The sequence below is a fragment of the Octodon degus genome, unplaced genomic scaffold, assembly GCF_000260255.1.
Source record: "Octodon degus isolate 3935 unplaced genomic scaffold, OctDeg1.0 scaffold00348, whole genome shotgun sequence".
NCBI lineage: Eukaryota > Metazoa > Chordata > Mammalia > Rodentia > Octodontidae > Octodon > Octodon degus.
This window is the reverse complement of record NW_004524924.1, coordinates 395,824-421,878: the sequence shown is the minus strand read 5'-3', so window position 1 is coordinate 421,878 and position 26,055 is coordinate 395,824. Positions and strand designations below refer to the sequence as shown.

General features: G+C 37.2%; 1 protein-coding gene across 1 annotated transcript in view; it reads right to left on the bottom strand.

Moving 5' to 3' along the window:
• The window catches only part of LOC101580344 (potassium/sodium hyperpolarization-activated cyclic nucleotide-gated channel 1), a 375,264-nt gene that overhangs the window by 97,944 nt on the left and 251,265 nt on the right, over positions 1-26,055 (bottom strand). The window contains exon 4 of the mRNA XM_004648037.1: positions 14,600-14,818. Coding sequence (XP_004648094.1) covers positions 14,600-14,818 — 219 coding nt within the window. The remainder of the gene's footprint in view (positions 1-14,599; positions 14,819-26,055) is intronic.

Genomic DNA, 26,055 nt, shown 5'->3' with positions numbered 1-26,055 from the left:
TCACTGGCTCAACCAAAATGAAGACACAGATGCAAGGAAGTGATCATCGGGGTCTCAGAATATTTAGAGTCAACACAGTGAACAATGAGGCTGTCCTAAAGGATTTCCTACTTCTGCTGAAACCAAGTGTAAAATTTCCATTATTTCTAATAATCAATAAGGTTTTTGTTAATTCATTGTCATGGGATAAAATGATTCGATTCTGTGTCAACTGGCAATTACTAAATGGCTTCAACTTGCAAATAATGTCTCTAAATCCACTGACGGTGATTATTTGATCTTTATTGACATTTTTCTTCTCCTGCAGAATGACCTTAGGAAGACCCACTGAATCCAAGTCATTAATGAACATCTTTTTAGCCAAGTGTTTAGCCATATACTGAGTGAAAGATGGGAGAAAATAATAATCTTTCTATAGCTAGATTGGAGGAACTAGAACGAATTTTGTTTCAAGAAAATGATAAATGACAGTGTAGGTAGCCTTCTGAGGGTGACACTGAGCCAACAAGGGACTGGAGTCTATAGCTACAGCATGGCACCTCATCCCTCAGGGAACTTTCCATGTTCTAGTCAAGAGTCCCTTTTCTACGTCCACATTCATTTACAAAGAATATCTAGCACTTCCTTCCAATTTGCTGGCTTTACATAATATAAACACTGAGTCCTAGTTGTGCTCCTTTACATTAGATTTCTCTTTTCAATCAAGATCCGTATCTCCAAACTCTTGATAGGCATGTCCAGCTGAGAGTGTAGCAAGGATCTCACAGTTAACACACTCAAAGCTGAAATGCTCTCTAAAACCTAATCTTCACTATAGTTTCTCCAGATGAGATTGTAACTGCAAGTTTTTTGTTTTGTTTTGTTTTCTGTATTTTAGGGAAGGGTCTACAGGGTGTTTAGGGTCTCACTACTAGATCTGACTCATAGTGATCTTACTGTTTACAGCCTCCCAAGAGCTGGGATTATAGGTTTGCACCATCATACCCAGTCTCAATTGCATCCCAGTGTGCCCCAGGGGTGCGGCCGGCACTGCAGGGTCAGAGACTGAACCTCCAGCCCCTGCTCCTGTTTGCAGGCACTTCTGCTGAGCTATTTGGCCAGCCCTATAATTGAAAGTATTGATAGATGTTTTTGTTGGCATCCTTGCAGAATTAAATTCTATAATATATTCCCCTACTTCATTTTTAACTAAAAAAGGGAAAACTGAAATTTATGTAGGATCACGGGATGCCACACAATGTTTTGATACATGCATGCATTGTACAATATTTAAGTCAGAGTATCTCCTCAATTTTTCTCTCTCATTTCTATTTGGTACAGTTAAAGAAAATGCTTTCTATAGATCATAGCCATAGCTTTCTAAATGGTCTCTCTGTTTCTACTTTTGACAACTTATGGTTTATTTTCAACTTAGTAATGAGTAATACCCTTCATGGGTATGTCAGACCACGGTTTATGTAAAGCCCCATAGTATTCCCATTTTGGACAGTTGAAATGCTGTGGTGAGTTACAGGGCCACATGTGACCCAGCCTTCTTTTTCCTCGTGATTATTGTCCTTGCAGACTAAGCTTCTGCGTGATGTATACACAGGGACCGCAGGGCACAGAGAGGACAAGTATTATTGTCACATTTCTTCCTATATTATCAGTTTCCCTTGGCATAAAATTTACAGACTTGTGATACTAAGAAAAGATAAAATGTGAAATAGAATATAAATAGCAGGCTTTGAAGTGTATTTTCAGATATGCATGTGGTATCAGTCTGTGTGTCAAAACATCTGCGTGTGTGCATTTAAATTCCTCTATGTTTTAGTTATTGGTAAGGAAGCACAAAAACCACTGAGTTAATTAGTCATTCTACATCTTGAGCATACAATTTAATTATTATAGCTAAAGTGAGCTAAGACAGCCAAGAGACAAAAGAACCTCCAGGAATACATAATTTCGGTTGTGTATTTTGTTTAATAAAATTTCTGTTTGTAACAATGACAGTAACAGCAACAAAATATTTTTGAGCTGTAAGACATGATGTCTAAAATTTCACAGGTTGGAGTTCAAACATTACACATAAGTAATTTATTTGAAGGAAGGAAAGAAAAAGCAATTTATAATTCCTTTAAAATGCAACTGCCTGTCTTTTATGTTTACATTTTACCATTAATAGAATAAGCTAAAAATTTCAATGTGAAAAACCTAAGGCTTTTTGTTCATTAAGTAGAAAACAGTATGAAATAACTAACTACTCACACCTTTGATTAATACAAATACATTATCTAACATTATAAAAAGATATTTTAAAACAAATAATTCAAAGTAATAAAAATACTAGGAGTAGAATACTAGAACAAAATAAAAATTCTAGTTGAAAATATGGGCTTACTATGTACTTTCAGTTAGTCTATCTTAAAATATTGTTTCAGCGTATTTCTCTATTTAATTATTCATTTAATGATACAGGGTCTCACTGTGCACTTTAGACTCATAGTGATCCTGCTGCCTCAGTGCCCTAGTGCTGGATTTATAAGCATGTGCCACCACCCCTGGGGCTGGCACGGTGTTCCTGGAGTTCTTGGGCCAGTGCAGCATGCCAAGAAATCAAATAAGGGGCTGGGGATTTAGCTTGTGGTAGAAAGCTTGCCTAGCAAGCTGGAAGCTCTGGGTTCGGTCCTCAGCATAAAAACAAAAAGTAAACATCAAATAAAAAAATTAAATAATAACAAATGCTGGAGAGACTGAGATGAAAAATGGAGCCCTCTTACACTGTTGGTGGAAATGTAAGCCAGTACAGCCACTGTGGAAATCAAGGTGGAGAGTTCTCAAAAAAACCTAAAACTCAAAGTCTCATTCAACAGAGCTCTTCCCTCTAGGAAACTCCCCAGAGGCATTAAAGACAAAATATTACAGTGATACATTCATGCCCATGGTTATAGCAGCACAACTCAGAATCGGCAAATCTTGGAAGGGCCTGTATGTCCACCAACAGACAAATTGCTAAAGCAAACTCACTACCTATACACACGTGGTGGTCACAGTAATGGTAACAGTGAAGTAATGATAATAGCCAACAGTAAAGATAACAACAATAAAAGTCATGACAATGGTAAAGATTATTTAAAGTTTTAGAACTTTAGTTCCACCCAACTATTTCATGAGTCAGGAAGGGCACACACAGTTATGTTTGTATCTTCATGAAGATACTGACAACTGTACGCAGAAAACTACATGCTAAAGAACACACAGAAATTTCCCAGGACTCTGAACCATTTTCTTTACATGGTTTGTGAATTATCTGTCGTTCAGTGGTAATCAAAATCAGTCAGTATTTCCTAATATTATTATTTCTTAAAAATATATAGATGATCGCAATATTCAACCCACAGTGACACTACTTTTATACAATAAGAAAAATACAGTCAGGAGTTTGGTGTATGAGAAAAAAAATGGGGCCTATGAGGGTTTATGGGAAAAGCTTGGAGTGTTACTCTGGACAAAGAATTAAAATAAAGGACTGAACATCAGAAGCTTTGCCAGGTTTAGTAGTGCAGTCAAGGACTGTAAGGGATGGAGAGACACAGGCCAGATTAGGTTTAGTACTTATAAAATTGAAATATTTCAAGTTAAATATATGCTCTGTGAAGTTTTAGCCTTCCTAAAAGTATTCAAACAAAAAAATGGAGTCATAGATCAAAGAAAATGGTGAAAGACAGTAATCAGTGGAAAGAGAAATGCTAACATTTCAGGGAGTCCTACATTTTCTCATTTCCCCTGAATTGAATTCTTCTGTTCATGACTAGTTGAAATTGAGCACACTTAACAATTTTTAGCAATAAAAACAGTTGTGTTCATTAAAAACATGACTTCTGATCACCTTTTGACCTGTAAAATGTAAGGAGGAAATGCACATCATGGGACTGAATAGTCAGGAAACCTTGCCTATAGGAAGCAATACATTAAGTTCAGTTCTCCTGCCATTATGTCACATGCCTTGCACTGATAACTTGACAGTCTTGATGTTTGGTTCCCCACACCATAGCGAGGTGCAACACAGAATATGCTGCAGGACAAAACTTAGGATGGCATAAAGCAGTACTAACTAAATGCTAGTTTCCAAAATTGCCACCACATTAACTGGAAGCAATCTGCCTCAATGGCACCGACAGGACTTGTGAAATGGCCGAGGAAGTTTAAATATGAAGGACCAGAAATCAAAACATTTATAAATGTACTAAAATTTTAAATTAAAGAGTTTTGAAGACATTCCTATACCTCCTCAGAGATCTCAAAAGATCTCTGTATTATGTGGCAAACATCTCTGGCACTGCTAAGATTGCTCCTAAATCACTGTGACTCCCCTCCTTCATGCTAATAAACATAGTGAATTAGTTTCAAGTCTTCTTGATGATTCACCACAATCATGGATGGCACTTGCATCACAACTAATAGTGTGGTGGTAACGCCTAGCTTATCCCTCCTGCGGGAGTTGCTTTCAGCGACGGTCCCATTAACTTTACATCCCTCCTTCCACAACCCTAAAATGGAGGGATGCTGGCTTCTCCACTAACTTCTGCTGGTGCCTTGCTGCTGGTGTTTCTTTAACTTCTTCCCTCATGGCCTGATATATTTTTAGTGTAACTTTTCAAATATTGAGGGTTCTGTTTTGCACAGACTCACCAGAAATCTAATTCAAATGGTATTTACTAGAATGTCTGCTGAAGCTGACCTATAGCAAAGCTCATTACCTATAGTACAGCCTATAGCATGAAGTTCATTTGAGGGGAGCAAAATCAGTTTTAAAAAGCTCAATACTTCAGACAGCAAGAGATACAAATGCTCCATGTACCTACTTTCTGACAATTATTTCCTTAAGACTCATGGAGTTTCTAGTTTAATTATTTCTGGCTCTATGACTGACCTACTTAAGATGATTGGAAGCCAGAGAGTTATGCGATTGCGTGTTACTATGAACATGTAATAGCATAACAAACTAGTTTGTAGCTCTAAAACTAAAGCTAGTGGAAGAAAACCCTCAAGAGAGCTGTATATAAGGATGACATTTAATTTTAGAAATAATTACTATTATAAGCCCTGAAAGTCATTTATACAGAAGAAAAGCAGTAAGGTAATTTTTAAAGGTGATCTCCTTACTCTAGATCCAAAATCAGTACTATACAATAATGAATTATGCACATAAAGTAACCCAGAAGACTTTTAAAGTGCTTTTGGATCACCAAGGGCTATTAACATATATTTAGTATAAAAAGAAGATATTCAGAGCTGGAGGGCACCACAGAACTAATAGTTTCCAATCAACTCATTTCTGGGCTAGAAAAAAGCCTAGAGCGGCAAATCTATTTTCACAAATTTTATATCTGGTTAGCAAGTGTCAGAAATGAAGCCAGGTCTTTAATCCTTAACAGGAAGTCGTTTTCAGTGTCCCCATGGCACCACACTATTCAGGATATTTTATTCTTCTTTGGTGCTCACTAATTCTTTAGCATAGTTTTATATTTCTGTTAACTATAATAATAAATAAGAGCATCAGTTTTCTTTACAACATTTCAGAAAGAGGCCTTTTGAAAACAAGCCTAGAGGAAGCACAGCTCCTCCTGAAATCGCCATCTGCATTCCATTCTAACTGGAACTGAGGTGGTACCGCAACACCTTCTGACCTCCTGTGTGTACCAGTGGCCGACAGCTGTCTATGCACGTGCCCATCCACTCTCTGCTAAGTTTTTTATTCTTTGTTTTGTTTTTTTGCAGAACCGGGGATTGAACTCTGGCCCCTGCACTTGACTGCTAAGTTTTATAGATGACTAGCATTTGCTTTTCCTTTCATGTGTGTTTTTATGATACCTTCCTTTAAATCTGAAAAATTACTTAAAAAAATTTTATGTACATGGTTTCTGAATTTTGTGTCTGAGAAGTATTCTTTTTTAGAAAGTAAAACTTACATGTAGTTTTTTTTTTTTTTTTTAGGTTTAAGCCCACATGAAAGAAAGGGAAAGGACTGGCTTGGATAAAGTTTGATATTCTACTATAAAGAACTGATAATCTTATATCTCTATAATGAATCAAAGCAATGATGTATCTCCCCATTACCATGAACACATAATGAAACTCCAATTGTTATTTGTTTTTCTAGAAAACAATACAAATAAAAATTATTAACACAAACACACGTATATATACAATCTGCCCATAAATGTACACACATTTCAGGAGTTTGCTATACTAGTAAATTCTAGTAGCTAACAGCCACCACTTACAGAATCTCTGGTATTTATAGAGGCCAAAGGTAACTTGTATTCATCTCAGACGTCTCAATAAATTTAGTATCCAAATATCAACACAAGTTTTAGTTTTCCCAATGTATATGTCTTTAGCAGAGTAGGAAGATGTAATTTCCATAAAAAATTAACTAGTACTTTTAGAACTATAATAAGAAACTGAAGTAACACCTTAGAACACAACCTCAGGTTTCTGGATACATCTGCCAATATATTTAACTACTACTTGGTTGCAGAAACATAAGAACCATTTAAAAATTAATAATAAAGCTCAAGAATGAGGATGAAGGGCCGGGGAGATAGCTCAGTAGAATAAGCACTTGCCTGGCAAGCCCAAGGGCCTGAGTTCAATCCCTGGTTCCTCCTTTTTGGTTCCTCCCTGCCCCCCCCCCCACGTTCCACCAAAAAAAAAAAAAAAAAAAGAAAAAAGAAAAGAAGTTAAAAGCTAAAAAAAAAAGAACGAGGAGGAGTTACTGTTTAATGGATAATGTACTTTTTGTTTGAGTTGATGAAAACGCTCTGGAAATGGATTGTGGTGATCGGTACGTATCACAACAAGGAATGGTAGTTAGATGAAAGATATGAAGATATAATCGTATTTGTTCAGTAAAAAACATTATGAAAGAATAAACTCAAAGAATATATGAAGCTATCCTCTGAACAGTCAATGAAGATGTACAGTGAAAAGTATTCTGGAAGAATTTAAGTCATACTGAAGTTTAAATTATAGGTACATTAGTGTTCTGAATGCTAGAGTTACTGGTTATTGGACATGCTTGTGATAGTCACTTTTTCACCAGAATATGGTTAAAATGGTAAATGGAATGTTAGACACACACACAGGAAAAAGAATCGATTTTCCACCCCTGATACCCGAGAGAACACGCACCACTTGCTCCGACATGGCGCGCCCTGGTTAGCCTGCTACCCCTCCTTCACTGGCTGGGCCCTCAGGAGGGCGCGTTTTGGCCTCTGCTGAATGTCCTACCGGTGCCCATTGGGTAAAATGTCGGCTATGGCGGCAGTTTTGGTACGTGGTCGAGTCTAGAAGAGACAGGCCCTAGCGAAGCTCTTCACACCAGGGCTGCACTCCCTCAGCACGAAGGCGGCCTCAGCCTGCTCCCTGGCTTTTCACTTCCAAGTTAAGGCCCAGTGCTTCCGGTCCGCACACTCCCACCTCAGCTTCCGGTCCGCACGCGCCCACCTGAGCTTCCGGTCCGTGCCCACCACAGCTTCCGGTCCACACACTCCCACCTCAGCTTCCAGTCCACACACTCCCACCTCAGCTTCCAGTCCACACATTCCCACCTCAGCTTCCGGTCTGCACGCGCCCACCTGAGCTTCCGGTCCGCGCCCACCACAGCTTCCGGTCCACACACTCCCACCTCAGCTTCCGGTCCGCAGGCGCCCACCTCAGCTTCCGGTCCACACGCACCCACCTCAGCTTCCGGTCCGCACGCTCCCACCTCAGCTTCCGGTCCGCACGCGCCCACCTGAGCTTCCGGTCCGCGCCCACTACAGCTTCCGGTCCACACACTCCCACCTCAGCTTCCGGTCCGCACGCTCCCACCTCAGCTTCCAGTCCGCACGCGCCCGTGTTAGTGCGCTGGCTGCCCCAGTCCCAAACACGGTCCGGCTGGCGCTGACTGCGCCCTGAAGGCGTGGCGCGCGCTCGCCCTCTCTTTGTGTACGTTAGTTGTCTCCGGTGCTGTACCAGCACAGTCACGGCATATGAGAAGATGCATTTCTTTCTGACATAACAGGCAATGTCTCGAGACTGAGATGAAGACATCCTATAACTGGTTACAAGTGCAGCTAATTCCTTTACTTTCTATATAACTAGAAAAATAGTGCCATTCCTTTTGCAGAGAACGTGGCCCTGTCAGAGGAGGACGCTGCGAGCAGAGTAGTTACCAGCACCTGTCTTTAGCTGCACTGGATCTGTGTTTTCCTTCCAGAACAGTAAGGCTATGTTTCATACAGTTTATTAAAATTAACATAGATAAGACTCAATAATTATAGGATGAGCCGCTACAGAGATAAAGAACATAGCCTCTTATGAGATATTTTAGTAAGGTCTATATGCTATAAAATAGGATACTTCTGAAAATAATGTAAAAATTTCTGAGAACCTGTGAAATTCTCAGAACTAGCAGAAACTGGCTTTATAAAATAGGGAAATCCCAGGTAAGCTATTATACAGAAATAGATCCTAGACTGCCCTCCTGTACTATGGAAACAAAAGGCCGAGAGAAAAAATATTCTACTTTTTGCTATATCTTCTCTATAAAGGTGAATTAAACATTACAAAGAAATGGTCATCAGAAATTGGACACAGAATTAAAGGGAAAAGTTATCTAGGCACTTTGATGATGATGTCAATTGATTTGTAAAATTTATCAGGAAAGACTAATTCATTTCATTGCTATAAATGAAGAAAATCATTCTCAAAAGTATTATTTAATGCTGCAGCCGTACAGGTAGGATGAAACAGGTACAGGATCCAGCCTCATCTCGGCTTGGTGCTGAACACCGTGGACTTCCCACTATACCAGCTGGGTGGTCTACCAATGGCATGGAAAATAAATCTGTACAAAATCCGGTACAGGATACCGAGCCAGGTCACTTTTCCTAGGTTTTATTGCTGCCTCACCTTATCTTGTCTAAACTCATCAGAACTTTTTCTACTTTTCTCTAAATATGTAACAATTGTAACTTTAAAACCTAAGTAGATAATTTCAAAATACAAAACTACGTTCAGATTCCATGGCCAAATATAAAATGCTGTCACGGTCCCTCACTGACTAACAAGTTCTCTTGAGGTAATGCCAGCAAAGCTCAAGTTCCTTCAGCCAGTCTCCTTGTTTCCTTTGTAAGGCAAGGCAATATTTACACACTCTTCTGTTCCAGGAAAATGAAATATTGATGACAAAGATCCACGGAATTGATTGTACTTATGTACGCTCAAAAACAGTGAGATGCTCCATGTGCTGGGGAAGGTTTTATAATGCATTTGTTCTTTAATGTCTCAAGCTCCTGGTAGAAAACTACCTCATCTGAGAGTTTGCCTGAGCAACTCTAATGATAAAAGCTTAACAGGCATATTATGCCCTCCTGTGTCCCTTTAGAACTTTGCAGACTTAAATGTTTTATAGAATTGCTTTAATCCAAGCCCCTTTCCTTTCAAGTCAGCCAGGTAGTCTCATCCCAGGGAGGGATGAAAGCAGATGCTAAAATCTCCCACAGGTGTCTGAGTGCTGGTACATTAAATACAGCAAAGCAAACTTTAGAAAAATGTGGAATCTGTGGGGCACTATTTTTAGGCAGTGAATCTCATGAAAATTAATTTTCCAAAGTGAAAACAATTTATGCAGCCAAAAGCATCCAAAGAGTACTGAAAATTGTAACTTTTAAGTAAAATGGCGCTTATGTTTGTGTATGTCTGACATACTACCTTACTTTACTAAACAGAACTCCCAGGCCAGGAAAGAATTTCCCTGTGCTGTTCATCAGAAATTTGGAATTTTTTTAGATAAAATTCCTGTTACAAATGACAAAATATTTGAATAATAATTCTACCTCCCTGTTAGAGCAGGATGGTTTTGCTGTAAAAGTTGTGAAAAAAGAAGTAAAACTGCTGTGTTAACTCTTGGCCACTGTACTCATAAGATATATGGATATTAAATGCATATATATATATATATATATATATAGATATATAGATAGATATATATATTGTTTTTGGTGGCACTGGGGATTGAACTCAGGCCCTTGTGCTTGCCAGGGAAGCGCTTATTCCACTGAACCATCTCCCCGGCCCAAATATGTTTATCCTATCTGAAATCTAGGTTTTTAATTGTAAAATGTGAATTAGAGAAAATAAAAATAAAAATATATAAATAGAAAAATTGTCTTACTAGTATTAGAAAATTCAAAATTTTAATCTGGAGGCTTATAAGCTAAGAAAATGCTGCTATCAGTGTTGTCTATGCAACATTAATTATCTCAATTGTGATTTAATAATTAAAAATATAGGTGTATTCCAATTCTGGTGAGCCACATTCAGATTCCTATTGAAAGTACTAATTTTTTACTGTTTTGTGCATCTATTCCAGTTAATATCTAAAACCAAGCTCTAAAGAAACGTTATTTCATAATGTTTGTATAAGACATGACTGCTAGCATTCCTCATGCTAGACTTTTCAGACTGCTAATAGAAATGATGACTGCTGTGATTGTATAAACAATACTTTATTAAATTTTGAAAGTTTGGAAGCTAGCTGTCTGAATTATAAAAGAATAGATTTGCAAATCTAAATTTTTAAATATTGTGATTTTCCCAACATCTAACTTCTCGGGGCTTGCATAATTAGAAGGCTACGTATTTTTGCCAAGAAGCAGAGAAAGATGAGTCATCCTCTCAGGGAACAAAGTATTCCAAAAAAAATCAAGCAATTAAGGCTTCCACCCTTTCACCCCTTAAAAATAATTATCTTAAAAGTATATTGCAATGATTATGAAAATTGTTGTTTATTCATTCTTTTAAAATTGAGAGAAAAGTCTTGAAAAATTAAATGGTGACTGTGATAAAAAAATAAAATAAATTGAACAAACTAAAAAAGATGCATAATTATCATATTCTGCTCAGACCCATTGGAGCCATTCAGTAGTGTCACTCTCTATCCTGAGCACAGTCTTAAGAGGGTCTTCATTTCTGGCCTTTAGGGCCAGCTCCACTCTGTAATCTGCCTGGCACCCAAATGAAGAGCTCTCATTTGAGTAAGAGCACATTTATGAGTTGGCCAGACTTGGGGCAGCACAGGTGAGGAGAGGCAGGCCTTCCTTCGGAGCTCGCACCGGCCGTGGGGAGGGGCCAGGTGCTGTTCTGCAGTCATCCTGACATCTTCTTTGCTGAACATTACATGTATCATTTATTTTTCTGTTCTTTCTCTTGCTTGTAGAGTCTAATTTCTTTCTGGCCCTTCCTTTCCTCTTCCCTTGATCCTCCTGTCTCATCTTGCCCAGCACTGGGATTACAAGCATGCAGCACCATGCTGGATCTCTGTGGCTGACTCAGCACGCATGGGGGTGAGGCCAGCACAGCATGTGGTGCTGGGGATTGAGCCCCAGTCACTGTGCTTGCCTAGGCAGGTGCTTAACCTGGTGAGCTATCTTGCTGGCCCTTCTCTAGTTTTTCTTACTGATCCTCCTGCTCATGCCTTTCCATGCCATTAACACCCTTACAGCTCTGCATCACTTTCCCTGTGCTGTTTCCCTGCTAGGTTCAGGGTGTTAATTTGAGGAGTCGTTGACCGACCAATCTCAGCTCCAAACACAGATGATATCTCTGCAAATAACTAAAAGATGACTCAGTCCACTAATGATCAACTAAGTGCTTACAAACAAAATATAAAGCATATATTACCATGAAGTCCATTGCAGTGGTGCCATACCTGTAACCCCTCTCAGGGTACTGAGAGGCTGAGAGTGGAGGGCCTGAGTTCAAGGCCCCTGGGGCAACTCAGGGACAGAAAAACTTGCCTCAAAATCAAAACAAGTAAAGAAAACATATAAATGGGTTAGGGATGTAGTCCAATGGGTTTAATCTCCAGTACTGAAATAAATCTATTTGCATCATTTGACAGCTCTATTGGTTCCTTTTTTAGTATTCTTATAGAACTATAATATTAAAATGGAAGGCCATAAATGTTCATTGAACATTTTAATAGAATTTTCCCTCAATTGCATAAGTAACTTTCAAAATTTTAACTTATCAATTTTAATATTAATTTAGTGAAGTAGGATAGCAATAAATGTTTTTTCAGTGAATATATTATTCTAAGATAATTTTACCTAGCAAAGCTAAATAAAGAATGTGGAATATAATCATTTATATTATCATCTGAATATATATTCACACCATTTAAGCAAAATATTGCTGTTTTCAGAAAAAGTTAAAAATATTTCATGAAGTATACTTTCTTCTTTTGTAGCTCAGAAAATTTTCACTTTTTAAAAAATTTACACCATCATTATATTTCATTTCTAAATTCACAAGTTACTATCTTATTCCATGCATTCTTTTTAAAAATATTCAACTGCAAAAAATGAATTATAGTTTATGATACATGGATTCAAATCCATTTTATATAAATTGTCTTCATTGAAAATGATGGAGAATATTTTGTGTTGCCTATTCAGTATTTTTCAAGCACTCCATACCACATTTAAAGAACTGAGTTTCCCAAGAAATTCTGATAATTTCTCCACCTCCACAGCTTTCAGGCCAATAGCTTTCCACCTAAATCTTCTGTCTCCCTCTTTCCTACAGATAGCTGTAGCTGATTGCAGATTTTCTGATCACATGTTTATAAATATATGTGTATTATATATAGTGATTGGTGCCTTGGTTAATGAACTCAGTTCTTTCCACAGTCCTGGTCATCAACCAAACTGGATGTGAACTGAATCAAATTTTCCTGTAAGGTCAACAATGAATCTTGACTATTGAATTTGATTTTATTCTTACCCAACTTTGCATTGTGAAACAAATCAAGTTCATGGGGCCAAGGATATAGCTCAGTGGAAAAAGTACCTGCTTCACAAGCTCAAGGTCCTGAGTTCTATCCCCTGTACCCCCCCAAAAAAACCCTCAAGTTTGTGAACTGAGGCTATATATATATATATATATATATATATATATATATATATATCTTAACTGCTCCTTGTTAAATTGCTGTGAATATCAAAAATTGAAAGATTACCCCAGTGTCCTGTCCCTCTATCAAACAATTATAAGGTCAAGAACTGGATAACATAAATTACAGCAACCACCCTCACATCTTTCCATATAAATGTCCATGAATACATAGTTAAATAAATTGTTTTTCCACGTTAAGCCTAGTTTCTCTATGGCAAACCAAAACCATAAAATAATGTGAATTCATTTACTGCAAAGCATAGTGCTAATAAATGCAGTCCTGGAAATAAAAGACTTACTTGTTTTTAAGAAAATATATAACAATATGCAGGTGAAATTGACATGAAAGAAGCATTTTCATTTAGTGCAACTGAAAGGGGAAAGCAAGAAAGCACAAGAAACTTAGATGCACCGTGCTGTGCTAGCATGCTAGGCCCCATCCCAGGACCCTAAGTTTCTAGGCAGACGGCCTGTAAAGTCTCTTCTCCGTTATTATATGCTTTAGTCTTCACAATTTAATTGCAGACTTTACTTTGACAATGATCCACAAGGCAATTTGGGTGGTAGATCTTTTCATTATTTCAACAAAAAGACACCGATTTGCTTAGCGTGACGGTAGTGGTAGAATTACTTTCAAGGAAAATAAAATATGTAAGGTCCCTTTCTCCTCTTGTGTGATCACAGTACTGTCAACAAAACAACAACTGGAAATGATACTCAGTTCTTTCAAAAATAATTGAATCTAAGTTGTTAGCACGTACCAGAGGCATCTGGGCCCATGTGAACCATTGTTTTCAGGATCACCCTTTGCAAGGATGCATAATAGCTACCTGTATGGTCATGAAGAACAGTACCGGTATGTACATCCTTTCTCCAAGTTGGAAATTTCTGACTTCTCAGACAGTAACTGATGATTGTGCAGGAATATTAGCCATGTCCAGCTACCAAATGCTTAGCACCAGCCAACAAATTTATGCATATTTTTAAATGCAATGAATAAATCATTGCTGAAACTTGTTTTTGTCTCTCTTCTGAGAAAAGTTTAGAGCATCAAATATTTTCATTTATACATTCTCTGTAATAATGCACAGCTGACCTGTCAACACACATTGTTAAGGTTAGTGTGCTGATTTATCTCGCTGTAACGCAGCGCATGCCCAGCCAGGTATGCAACTGGAACATGAAGAGAGGCACAGAGGGGCAAGTGTGACAGCTGCTCGGCTCCATTTTCTCAGCCGAAATATTTCTGATGTACACTAGAGAATGCATGTCTGTTGGAGGACAACAAAACATGAACACTGATGATAAACATAGAGGAAAATCCTCAAGGGGACCATGCGCACGTGCGCCTCCCTCAGTGATTGCTTGCATGAGCTTCGTGTGCTTTGACACATTGCACATCAAGACAAAATTAGATTTTATAAAATCCATTATTGAAGAGAAACTAAAATGAAGTAAAAGTCATAGGATTATTTTGAAGAAACCTCAAAGTATCACCACAGATAGTGTTTTCCTACCTTAAAAGTTTCAAAGCATATTTTTTATACAGGAAGCTAGGTTGAAGGCAATAAATTCTACTTATAAACTGGCAGAGATAAGAGAAATGAAATACCTTCTCTTGGTACTGCCGCCGGGAAGAGTCCAGTGACTGGATTAGAGCTGTGGCGTGGCCGACGAACATGGCATAGCAGGTGGCGCCCACGATCATGCTCAGCATAGTGATCCAGAGGTCAGACATGCTGACGGGGGCTTGGGCCCCATACCCAATGCACAGCATGTGGCTCATGGCTTTGAAGAGCGCGTAGGAATATTGCTGTCCCCATGAAACATTCTGGAGCATGGTAGAAAAAACAGAGCAGAACATTAGAATACTAGGAAAAGAGAGATGACTTGCACACTAAAGCACTACGCAATGATACTGATGGACGGAAATCCTTCCAGGAGATCCTTCATTTGTGACCCTTTCTATGATTGCTAATCAAATGACTGGATTTCTTCAAACCTCTTTTAGCATGACAAAGTAGCAACAGTGCACTGTTAGCGTGCGCATCCCTGTCAAAGTTAAGTTCATTGATTTCACATGTAGAATTCTTTTGCAGGCAGTGGAGTAAGCCAGATACAATGCCAAGAATGAATGCTGATTGGCTCGCTTTAATCACTCTGAAGTTTGAAGGAAATCTGACCACTCTGTAGTAGCAAGCTGAGAAATGCAGTTGCTCAGTGTGAAGCGTATGGGCCAAGGCATAGATTTTTTTAAATCAAATCTCCATTTTATAGATTTGAAAAGTAATAGATATGTAGAGTCCTTAATCATTTTCTCATTTGTGATGAAAAACAAAAGCATATTTTGGAAATTCAGTCCAGTAAATGAAAAGATTGCCTTAAAGGCTTGCCTCAGGCAATATGTCTTAGAAATCAAATATTACAGCTCAAGTTGTGTGAATTTTGTTGACTTCTTATAAAATAATAAAGTAAAATGAAAAAGACAAAAGAACATCTTGTTGAACATTCTTTCAAAAAAGAAAGTTGAGTTCTGAGATTAGTTATAATTTCAGAGACCATTTCAAAATTTTATTCCAACTTCCATTCTACCAAAATAAATTTATTTTCCTTTTGATAAGTTATAAATAAATTAAAAATTAATTTAGGTCATATTCTATAGTCTAGTACTTGCATAATATATGAGAACAAGTACTAAAAAACAATATAGGTCTGTTGATTTAAAACTCAGGAAGAATGCTGTTAGAAATTATAAAATATAAACTTTTTTCTTTCAAATATCTTATTACTGACAAAAATGAGGTAACAGTAATGATGACTGTTTCAAGAGTCGAAAGCCAGAGGTTTCACGTGGGGGGCTGGGAACCAACTGACCAGGCTCTGCCACCTGTCACCTTGAGAGTCCAATAAGAGACATAACTGTTGATGGGAAATGAAGAAATTTATTTGCTGTGGCCATGCTAGGAGAAGCAGGAAGACCAGTGCTCTACATCCAGCCTTCAGAGCACTGGCAAGAGCTTCAGGATTGAACAAGCGTTGTGGGGAGAAGAGTGGACAGCCAAGTGACCTCAGAGTCGGGCTGGCTAAATGGCCCCACTGCAGCCTACAAAAACAGCCTCTACCTCCCCACTAGCTGAGTAACAACACAATTTACAAATTATAAACATATAACACTTTTGTGTCAGAATTATACATTATATAATAAATAATCATCAGTGGACAGCTACTCCTTTTTTTTTTCAACATTTACATTTCAAATAGTCAGGCCTTTGACCAGGAAGATATATAATAAATAATATATTATGTGAAATCTTAATTTATAATAAATTTCTGGTTCATTTTTCTGCAACTTCATTTCTTAGGTCATTAAAATGTATAAAATTAATAACTCATTTTCAGTGATAAAATTGATAGGGACATCAGTTCCTTTTGGCTAACATTAGATCACAAGTAATTTTTAGTATTTTTAAATTTTGAGACAGATCTTTCTGTGGTTGCAACTGGTACTGGCAATGTTAAGAGTGATTTATAGGCTATGACAACATTGGGATAAATTACTTTGAAACATATATTGTAGTACATCCAGAGCTGAGCTGATGGTTCTTGTGGGAATAAGTTCTCCATTAGGGTTCACTGCAGTAGAAATCAGACACATAAATGTCTGCATTTGATTTTTAATTGCACCCTTTAAATTTTGAGATTGTTGTAGAATCGATTACAAGTGCAAGCAATGCTAGCGAGATCTTGCAGTCCTTAGTGAGCCTCCCCAGTGGCAGGATCAGTACATCAGTCCAGAAAGTTGAAATGGAAAAAACACACCAACCTCATTCATAGTTGAGCTACTTCAGCATACTCATTTGTAAGTTCTATGCAGTTTTATTACACAATGATCATTTGCATTGCTTTTGTATTGAATTTCATGCTTAATGTAAATATATGCAGTGATATGTTAATGTTTTCTCTGACATTTTCCATAACCTGTAGAGGTTATGTAAGACATTAATGGTTTCATGGTGTGTTTATATTGAAAATGCCTGTTTATGAATTCTATTGTTCTTTCAATTATAAGAAAAATTTAATTTCCAAAACTATCTTCCTTTGTAATAACTGGTTCATTTAAAGCATCACAGAGTGAAAAATCATTATTTTCTACAAAATAAGATGATCCTAAAGGTGAATTTGTTTTTCTTGTAGATTTTGTGTGTATGTGTGTTGGTGCAGTACATTTTAAAGTGAGCATGGCTAACAGAAAACTTCCAGTTCTGCATTGTTTAGTGTAGTCTGCATGTAAGTGCTGCTACTTTATGATAATTTATTGATCAATGTTACACCTGAGTGCTGCAGGCACTGTCATGGAACCTAGGCAAGAGGGGTGGTACCTGGGCAGCTGCTGACAGGATGGAATTCCGGTGGTGTCTGGCCGATAGACTAGCCTCGTAGGGGCTAGCGCTGTTGGCTAGGGAGCCATGTCCCGCCCCCACAGTCACTGCTGTTACAGTGTCTGCAGCTGTCACTGCCACTTGCTAGCCTGGGTCTAGCCTTGACTTGGGGATACACAGTAAACCAGCTTTCTGAGTTAGATGCTGCCGACACAGCTGGTTGGGCTCCGTGCTTTCTGCTGGGTCTGCAGAAGAGAGCGAGCCCGCCACTGCTGCCACTCGGCCACGTGTCACATCCCTGTGGATTTCAACCAAAGCTCCAGCACAGAAATACTAAGAATTTTGCAACAGCAATGGTAGCCACAAAAGAGAAGAACACATTCTTTCTGAGAGTTGGGCCCTGAGAAATTCAAGGTCACAGCCCCCTGAAGTTCCTTCTGCCTTTGTACCTAAAATGTCAAGGATCTGTTTTTAAAATACAGTGAACAAATATGGACGCTTTGCTCATTGAACTCATGGTGTTTTCCGAAATAGGCTTCTAGTCTTAAAAGAATACAATGTTACAATTTTTTAAAGCAAAAACTCCTTAGTTCCTCCCATCTATCTTTTATTTTGCTATTTATTTATACTTTGGGTATCTCACATAAGAGAAAACATGATTTCAGTTCATGCATCTGACTTACGGAGAAAGGAGCAAGAAATGAAAAGAAGTAGGAAAGATTTTCAAAAAGTGAGAGATTGAGGAAAGCATGGACATGGAGCTTTTGGAAATAGACAGCAGAACAGGAGGCGGTGGAAACAGAGAGGGTTGGAAGGAGGAAGAGCCAGGAGAATGGAGAAGCACTGAATGAGTTTAAGAACTCACCACAGTAAGTGTAATAATTATGTACTGTAAACATACACCACCTGCTGTCTGTCTATCTGTCTGTCTCTCTAGCTAGCTATCTAATGCCAAAATTCATATTCTTTAAACACTGAAGCTACTGCTGACAAAATATTCCTAGACTTCAAAAACTTAAGATTTGTGAAGGATATATGTTGTAATTCATTATGAAACAGACATGTGCTGCTCTAATAAATTACCTGTACACATGGGAGGGGATGTATTTCACTGATCATGTTCCAAAGTAAAACTGGATAGGCTTGAGTAAGGGGCACTGCCTGCAGTCCCAGCAGCTTGGGAGCTGGATCAGGGAGATCAGGGATTCGAGTCCAACCTGGACAACACAGTGAGACCCTCTGTCATATTAAAACATGGGCTCAGGATAGGTTAGTGAGAAGGTCTTGGGTTTTAAATTGTTATTGTTGTTGAATAAAAGAATAAATTTTGATGATGGTATGTAATTGAATGCAAGATTTACCCCCTCAACACAACTATCTATCTATCTATCTATCTATCTATCTATCTATCTATCTAGACTGTTGAGTTATCATGCTGACCCTTGTTCTTTTTATTTCTACCTTCTATCTTTCCCTCCTCTCTTCTTTACCAGGGCCTGAAAGTTCACATAATCTTCCTTTGTTCCCAGCCTTGATACTAATCTCTTCCTCTTCAATTTCTGTTTTTCCCCCTAATCCTTTTATAATTGTTTCCCATGAGGGTAAAATTGCCATATTCAGGGCATATTTATTTTATTCATTTTTATGGTTTGTTACACCTTTTGTTATATAACCACATATCTGGTTCATGCGGTTAAAGTTGGCAAATTAATGGTTAACAAAGCTTGTCATTTTCTAAGCTGTGTTTGATGCTATTGTTATCACTTATTGTATTACTTTATCCAAGTTGATATAATTGTGCTAGTCAGTCCTTCTTCCTGCAAATCAAGACTGAGATTGCCTAAGGATGATAAATGATATTATCAGATGGTGCCAAAAAACCAATGACTGGGCCAAACACATCGAAACTTCTCATTCCCAATAAATTGAAGAGGTAGGATCTTAACAGGACTCAAAACCAAAAATCCAACTACACCTGGAAGACATCTCTGAGAAGTAGTTATTTTTACAAGGGTTCTCAATACTAGCATTAAAGCTACCTGCAATAAGCAATTTATAAGCATAAACCCATGAAATAAATTTTAAAAAGCATTAAATGAGAAAACATGGAAAAAGATGCTGCTCCAAATGTCCAAATTTCTTAATGCAAACCCAGAAGGCAATGAGGTGGAACAATTCAGAAGCCATCCATCTATGGATGGGGATGCAGCTCAGTGGCACAAGCACTGCCTAGAAAGGGCAAAGTCCTCAGTTTGATTCCCTGTACAAAAAGCCACCTACTGGACTCCCTAAAGTGGTACCAGCAAAAATAACCAAGAATATGAATGAGGATCAAGAAAATAATCAAATCTGAAATAATTTCTCAGAAAACTATAGAGATGGAGACCATAATGAAGGTCAAGCTTAGGGATTCTAGACAAGACACAGATAAAAAGTAGAGATGTTTAGAAAATGATGAAAACTATGTATTTCCAACATAGATAAGAAATGGAATTCATGAGGAAGTTTCAAGCAAATACTCAGGGAATTAAAATTCTATTGACATATACACAAAATCAGCTAATGTGAGAACATAATATCAGATATAGAATATAGGTTATTGATCATGAAAAGAAAAGTTTCTCAAAACTAGCTAGGGCCTACAATAGAACTCAAATGAACAGTTGCTAGATAATGCGAAGAAAAGCATTGATCACACCTAATGAAAAAAGCAGAAAACAGTGCAAATCACATTAAAAATTGTTCATAGAAGTAATGGTAGAACATTTTTCAAGGATGGAGAAAGAATCTGACATACAGTTAGGTGAAGCATATAGAACTCCAATTAGCCATCATCAAAAAAGTTATACCAAGGCATGTAATACTCAAAATTCCACCAATGCAACACAAGAATAGAACACAAACCTTGAAGTCAAGGAAAGCATGGAGTGGAATATTTCAAGTTTTAAAAGAAAGCCCAGATTGATGTGCCCACAGAAAGATCTTTCAAAATTGACACATAAATGAAATAGTTCCATGATAAGTAACACCTGAAGAAATTCATGACACCCAACAAAGTGATCCAAAATGTTATGTGGACATTCTGCAAGGAGATAACAAGGACCACAACTTCATGAAACTCAACAGAAAGCAACACCAGGCAAGGCGGACAAGTAAATGGGGCAAGAAAGAACATCAACAACTGCAAAACATCACAAGGATAAGTCAGTACTTACCAGTTATAATCAAGAATGTGCAGTGGTCTCAATTCACCAATCAAACAAGCAGACGTTGAGAATGGAACCAGAAACAAAATCCAACAATGTGTTGCATAAAAGGACACATTTAATTTAAAAGGAAATTATTAGACAAAGTCAAAGAGTGGAAAGCAGTAGTCCATGTGACAAAAACATGAAAATATCAGGGGTAGCCATTCTATTTTCAAACAATGTTGATTTCAAACCAAGATTTATTAAGAGAGACAAAGAAGATCACTACATCTTTGTGAAAGGAACAATCCAGGAGGAAGAAATAACAATCTTAAACATATATGCACCTAATATCAGAGCACCCAACTATGTAGTGCAAATATTGACCAACATGAAAAATCAAATAAACACTAACACAATTCTAGTTGGGGACAAATACCCACTGTCAAAAACACAGATCAACTAGACAAAAAATAATAAAGAAAACTCAGAATTAAACTAAAATTTGGATGTCTACAGAATGTCCCACTTCTCATCTGAATACACATCTCAAGTGCACATGGGATGTTTTCCAAAATAGACCACATGCTACAGTATAAAATATGCTTAATATAAGACAAAGAAATTGAAACAATGTCATCAACATAATCACATCATAAGCAATGAAACTGGAAATTAATGGCATGATAACTCAGAAAAACAATGTAAACAAAAATTAAAAACACTCTCCTGGGGAAGGGGAGATAGCTCAGTAGAATAAGCACTTGCCTGGCAGGCACAAGGGCCTGAGTTCAATCCTCAGTTCCACGAAAAAAAAAAAAAAAAAAAAAAAAACTAACCCTCCTAAACACACAAAATTAAAAAAGAAATTAGACATTTTCTACAATTGAACAATAAAGGCAATGAAATATAACAGGACTTATAGGACATAATGAAAGCAGTCCTATGAGGGAAATTTATACTAGTGAATTCCCATAACACTAGCATAGTACAAGTTCAAATAATCTAATATTGAAGTTCAAATTTCTAGAAGAAGAAGAAGATCAACTCAAACCCAAAGTTTGTGTGAGGGAGGAAATTATAAAAATCAGAGCAGAAATTAATACAATGGAAACTAAGAAAGCGATACAAAGGATCAATTAATCAAAGAGTTGGTTCTTTGAAAGAGTAAATAAAAGGAACTTTAGCTGACCTCATGAAAAAAAACTCAAATTCATGCAATTAATAATGAAAAGCGTGCAGTCACAACAGAACCAGTAGACATCGTGATCAATACATAGTTTGAAAACCTTGATCTTTCTAAGATGGAAAACACAGAATCTAGATTCCTAAATACATAACACTGTAACATGAATCAAGATGATACAAAAATTCTAAATAACCAGGTATCAGACAATAGAACCAGACAGAGAAAATAAAATCTGAAAGAGAAAGAATCTATTCAAAAGGAAGGAACAACTGAGATGAGGACAGAAGAAAGAAAGAAGGAAGAGAAAAGACATATTTATGTATATATACAGGAAAGCTTGTATAATGGCACTGCAGATTTCTGCTGGCTTGCTGAAAGGATTAGTTAATACTTAAAGTTTTCCTTTTCCTTTTTAATTTCTTATAACTTTTGAAAACCAATTTTGCTTCTATATGGTATCCTAAACAACTATTTTGAAGACAACATTGTGCAATATAACAACCACTGTTGACTTCCTATTACTTTGTGTAGTCAAACTATGTACCATTTCTATTTCTGTTTTTCTGTTCTCTTAAAACAAACAAACAACAACAAAAAAAACCCTACCAACAAAAAAGTCCCATCTTGATGGATTCATTGCTTTTTATTTTTTTTGTATTTTAGGGAAAGGGCTACAGGGTGTTCAGGGTCTCACTGCTAGATTGGACTCATAGTGATCTGCCTGTTTACAGCCTCCCAAGAGCTGAGATTACAGGTGCGTGCCACCACGCCCAGTCTCAATCCCCATCTCAACACGCCCCCGGGTGGGGCCAGCATGGCAGGCCCGGGGATCAAATCCCTGGACCTGTGCCTGCTTGCAGGTGCTTTAATCCGCTGAGCTATTTGGCCGGCCCTTTGCATTCATTATTGACTTCTCCAAGAAATTTAGAAAACACATAAGACTGCTATTTTTCAAACTCTTTAATAAAATTGAAAGGAAAGCAATGCCCCAAATTCATTCCTGGAAGCAAGCATTACACTGAAACCAAACCCAGAAAAGAAACAGACTGAAAAAGAGAACTCCAGGCCAATCTCCCCAAGGAATACAACTGCAAATGTCCTCAACAAGATACTGACAAGTAGAAAACAGCCAATTGTCAAGATTGTACACGATGACCAAACAGGATCTATTTCAGCAAGCAGGGATGGTTCAACATACCCAAATCAGTAAATGTAATGCACCATATTAACAGAGCCATAGGGGGAAAAAATCATCATCACAATAGATGCAGGTAAAGTATTTCACAAAGCCCAACATCCACTCATGATTTAATAAAACTTGGAAAAATTAGAATAGCTGCTCTTTAACTCAATCTGATAAAAGCTATGTATAACAAATGAATAGTCAACATCCTACTGAGTGCCCAAAAACGGAAAGCATTCACTGTAAGCTAGCAACCAAAAAAAGATGCCCACAATTACTTTTTTTATTTAATACTGCCCTGGAAAGATTAGTCAGAGCAATTAGACAAGAGAAAGAAATAAATGAATAAGGATAGCAAAGGAGAAATTTAAGTTTTCTTTATTTGCAAATGGTATGATCCTGCATTCCTCAAAGGAATAATACCTAGATTATAAATAAATCAAACCTCCCCAATTTAAACAACCAGTCCAAAAATAGGCATCTTAATACTTAGTTTTGTCTCCTTTTTTAAAATTGTTTGTACTTTTTCTCTTCTTAATTTCTTATATATTTCTTTCTTTTTTTTTCTTTCTTCCAATTTTACATGCATTTATCTGGTAATATAAACAACTCATTGGAAGATAACATTATGTATTACAATAAATATTATGAAACTCATTACTTTGTTAAGTGAAATTCTGTATCATTTGTAATTTTCTGTTTTCCTTCTAATTCGTGTTCTCTTAAAAAAAAAAACAGGCATCTGAAACCAATAGACACTTCTCGGAGGAAAAAGTAAATAGCAAATGAATACATGAGAAAAGTGCACAACATCACTGGTCACTCAGCAGATGCAAATTAAAATAACACTGAGCTTCCAGCTCACTACAGAACGAAGGCTGTCTTCAAGAAGTCAACCAATAACAAATGCTGGAGAGAATCTCCATATCAGGAGAAAGAAACCCTTCTCCACTGTTAGGAGTACAGACTGGTACAATCATTGTGGAAATCACTGTGGGGAATTATTTTTTAAAGACCCTTAAAACTAGAATATCCACTTGACCTGGTTATTCCCATTCTTAATATCTTCCTAAAAGAATTAAAGGTATCTCACAGTATCTGTTGTACCTCTTAGATTTTAATTACTGTCAGGTTCTCACACTAGTGACATAGTAGGATGTGTGCACATGTGGATCTTATTTATTTCACTTACCAATATAGTCTCTAGATGCATCCATTTATCTATAAAAACCTTGAATTTATCTTTTTTTATAGTTGAATAATACTCCTTTGTATAAAAATACCACATCATTTTTATCCATTCCTCAGTTGATGGGCATTTGGGTTGTTTCCAAGATTTAGCTAAGACAAATTGTACTGCTACAAACATGGGTGCACATATAGGACAAAGACAAATGAAAGAAGGAAAAAGATGTATTTAGATATATGTGAAAAGTAATTTGGATAATTATATTGTTGATTTCTGCTGGTCTTTTAAAAGGAGCAGTTAAGGCTTAATTTTTTTTCTCTGATATTATTTCCTCTTTTGAATTTCTTATAACTTCTTTGTTATTGTTTCATATTTCTTTAAACAAATCTTACATGTTTATATCTGGTAATTTGAACAACTAATTTGAAGATAGCATCATGTAATACAGCAACCATTGTTGAATTCCTATTATCTTGTTTAGTGAAATCTTGTATCATTTCTAATGTTCTTTTTTTAATCACTGCTTATATTCTTTTTTTTAATGTGATTTTGTTTTATTTAAAAAATTTTATTGGCATACGTTTGCAGTACATAGTACCAAGAATCAGCAAATGGGATCAGATGAAATTACAAAGCTCTGCACAGCAAAAGCTACCACTGCTACCAGGCCTTGACTTTTAGTTCAAGCTCCTCTTTCCAGTCTGCCGCAGAATCACTTGCCAGACCTCTCCAGTGCTGGGAGAACAGAGGGTAGTAGTGCTGTTTCTAATCAGTCTGTGGTTTTTCACAGTTGGGTATACCTGGAAATTTACGAGCACTTCAAGGTAGATAACAGCTTGTGAGAGTAAGTTTGTAATTTACACTTAAGCTCAATAGGAGGAGGTAGAAACTCCCTCTTTTCAGCTTACATTTCTCTATAAACCTAAGATTAATATTGGAGGTGTGAACTCTCCTCTTTCTTTACAGAAAGAACTAAACAGGCAAAACTACTTCTTTAATTTTACATGTATATATCTGACAATATTTATAACTGGTTGGAAGACAGCTGTATGTATTACAACAAATACTGTGAAAGTCATATTACTTTGGTAGGTGAGGTTCTGTATCACTTTTAATTTTTTCCTGTTTTAATTCTAATCTACTCTTTAAAAAATAAAAATTAGATTTAAATAGAAACCACTGCCTTTTAAAAACCCCATCAAAGACCTATGTATGAAATCATGGCCCACTTTTTGCTTAAATCATATTACCATTTACTGACTGTCTTGCACAAGGCCAAGGCTTTGTGTGTGTGTGTGTTTTCTGTTCTTCACAGTTTACAGTTGAAAACTCTGAGCCCCAAAGCGGTTGCAACATTTGTTGAAGTTTACATAACTAACCAAGGGGCAGCTGCAGTATAAAATCTCATCTTTGGGAACCCAGAACAAATCAAGTTTCAGATTCTTTCCAGGTGTCTCTCCTAAACCTTCAGGACAGAAGTAGGTACATGTCAGGCAAGTTATTATAGGACAGTGGTGGTGAACCTATGGCATGCATTTCATTTGTTTTTCTTTTAAGATAAAGATGTTAATATGTCAAGTTTTTCTTTTTTAACTGAAACCTCAATATTCAGGTTTAATTGCAATATTGGTACTTTGCAATAAATAAGTGAGTTTTGATTTAACAGTTTGGAAACTTATGTTTAAATGGGGAACCATCAGGGCTGGCCAGATAGCTCAGCAGATTAAAGCACTTACTTAGGCAGACACAGAGACTGGGATTTGATCCCCAGTGTGTCATGCCAGCCCCACCCCTGGGGTGTGCTGAGCCTCCATTGAGATTGGGTGTGGTACTGTGCCTGTAATCCCAGCACTTGGGGGGCTAAAACACAAGAGGATCACTATAAATCCAATCTGTGTGGTGAGACCCTGTAGACCCTGTACTAATATATATATATATAT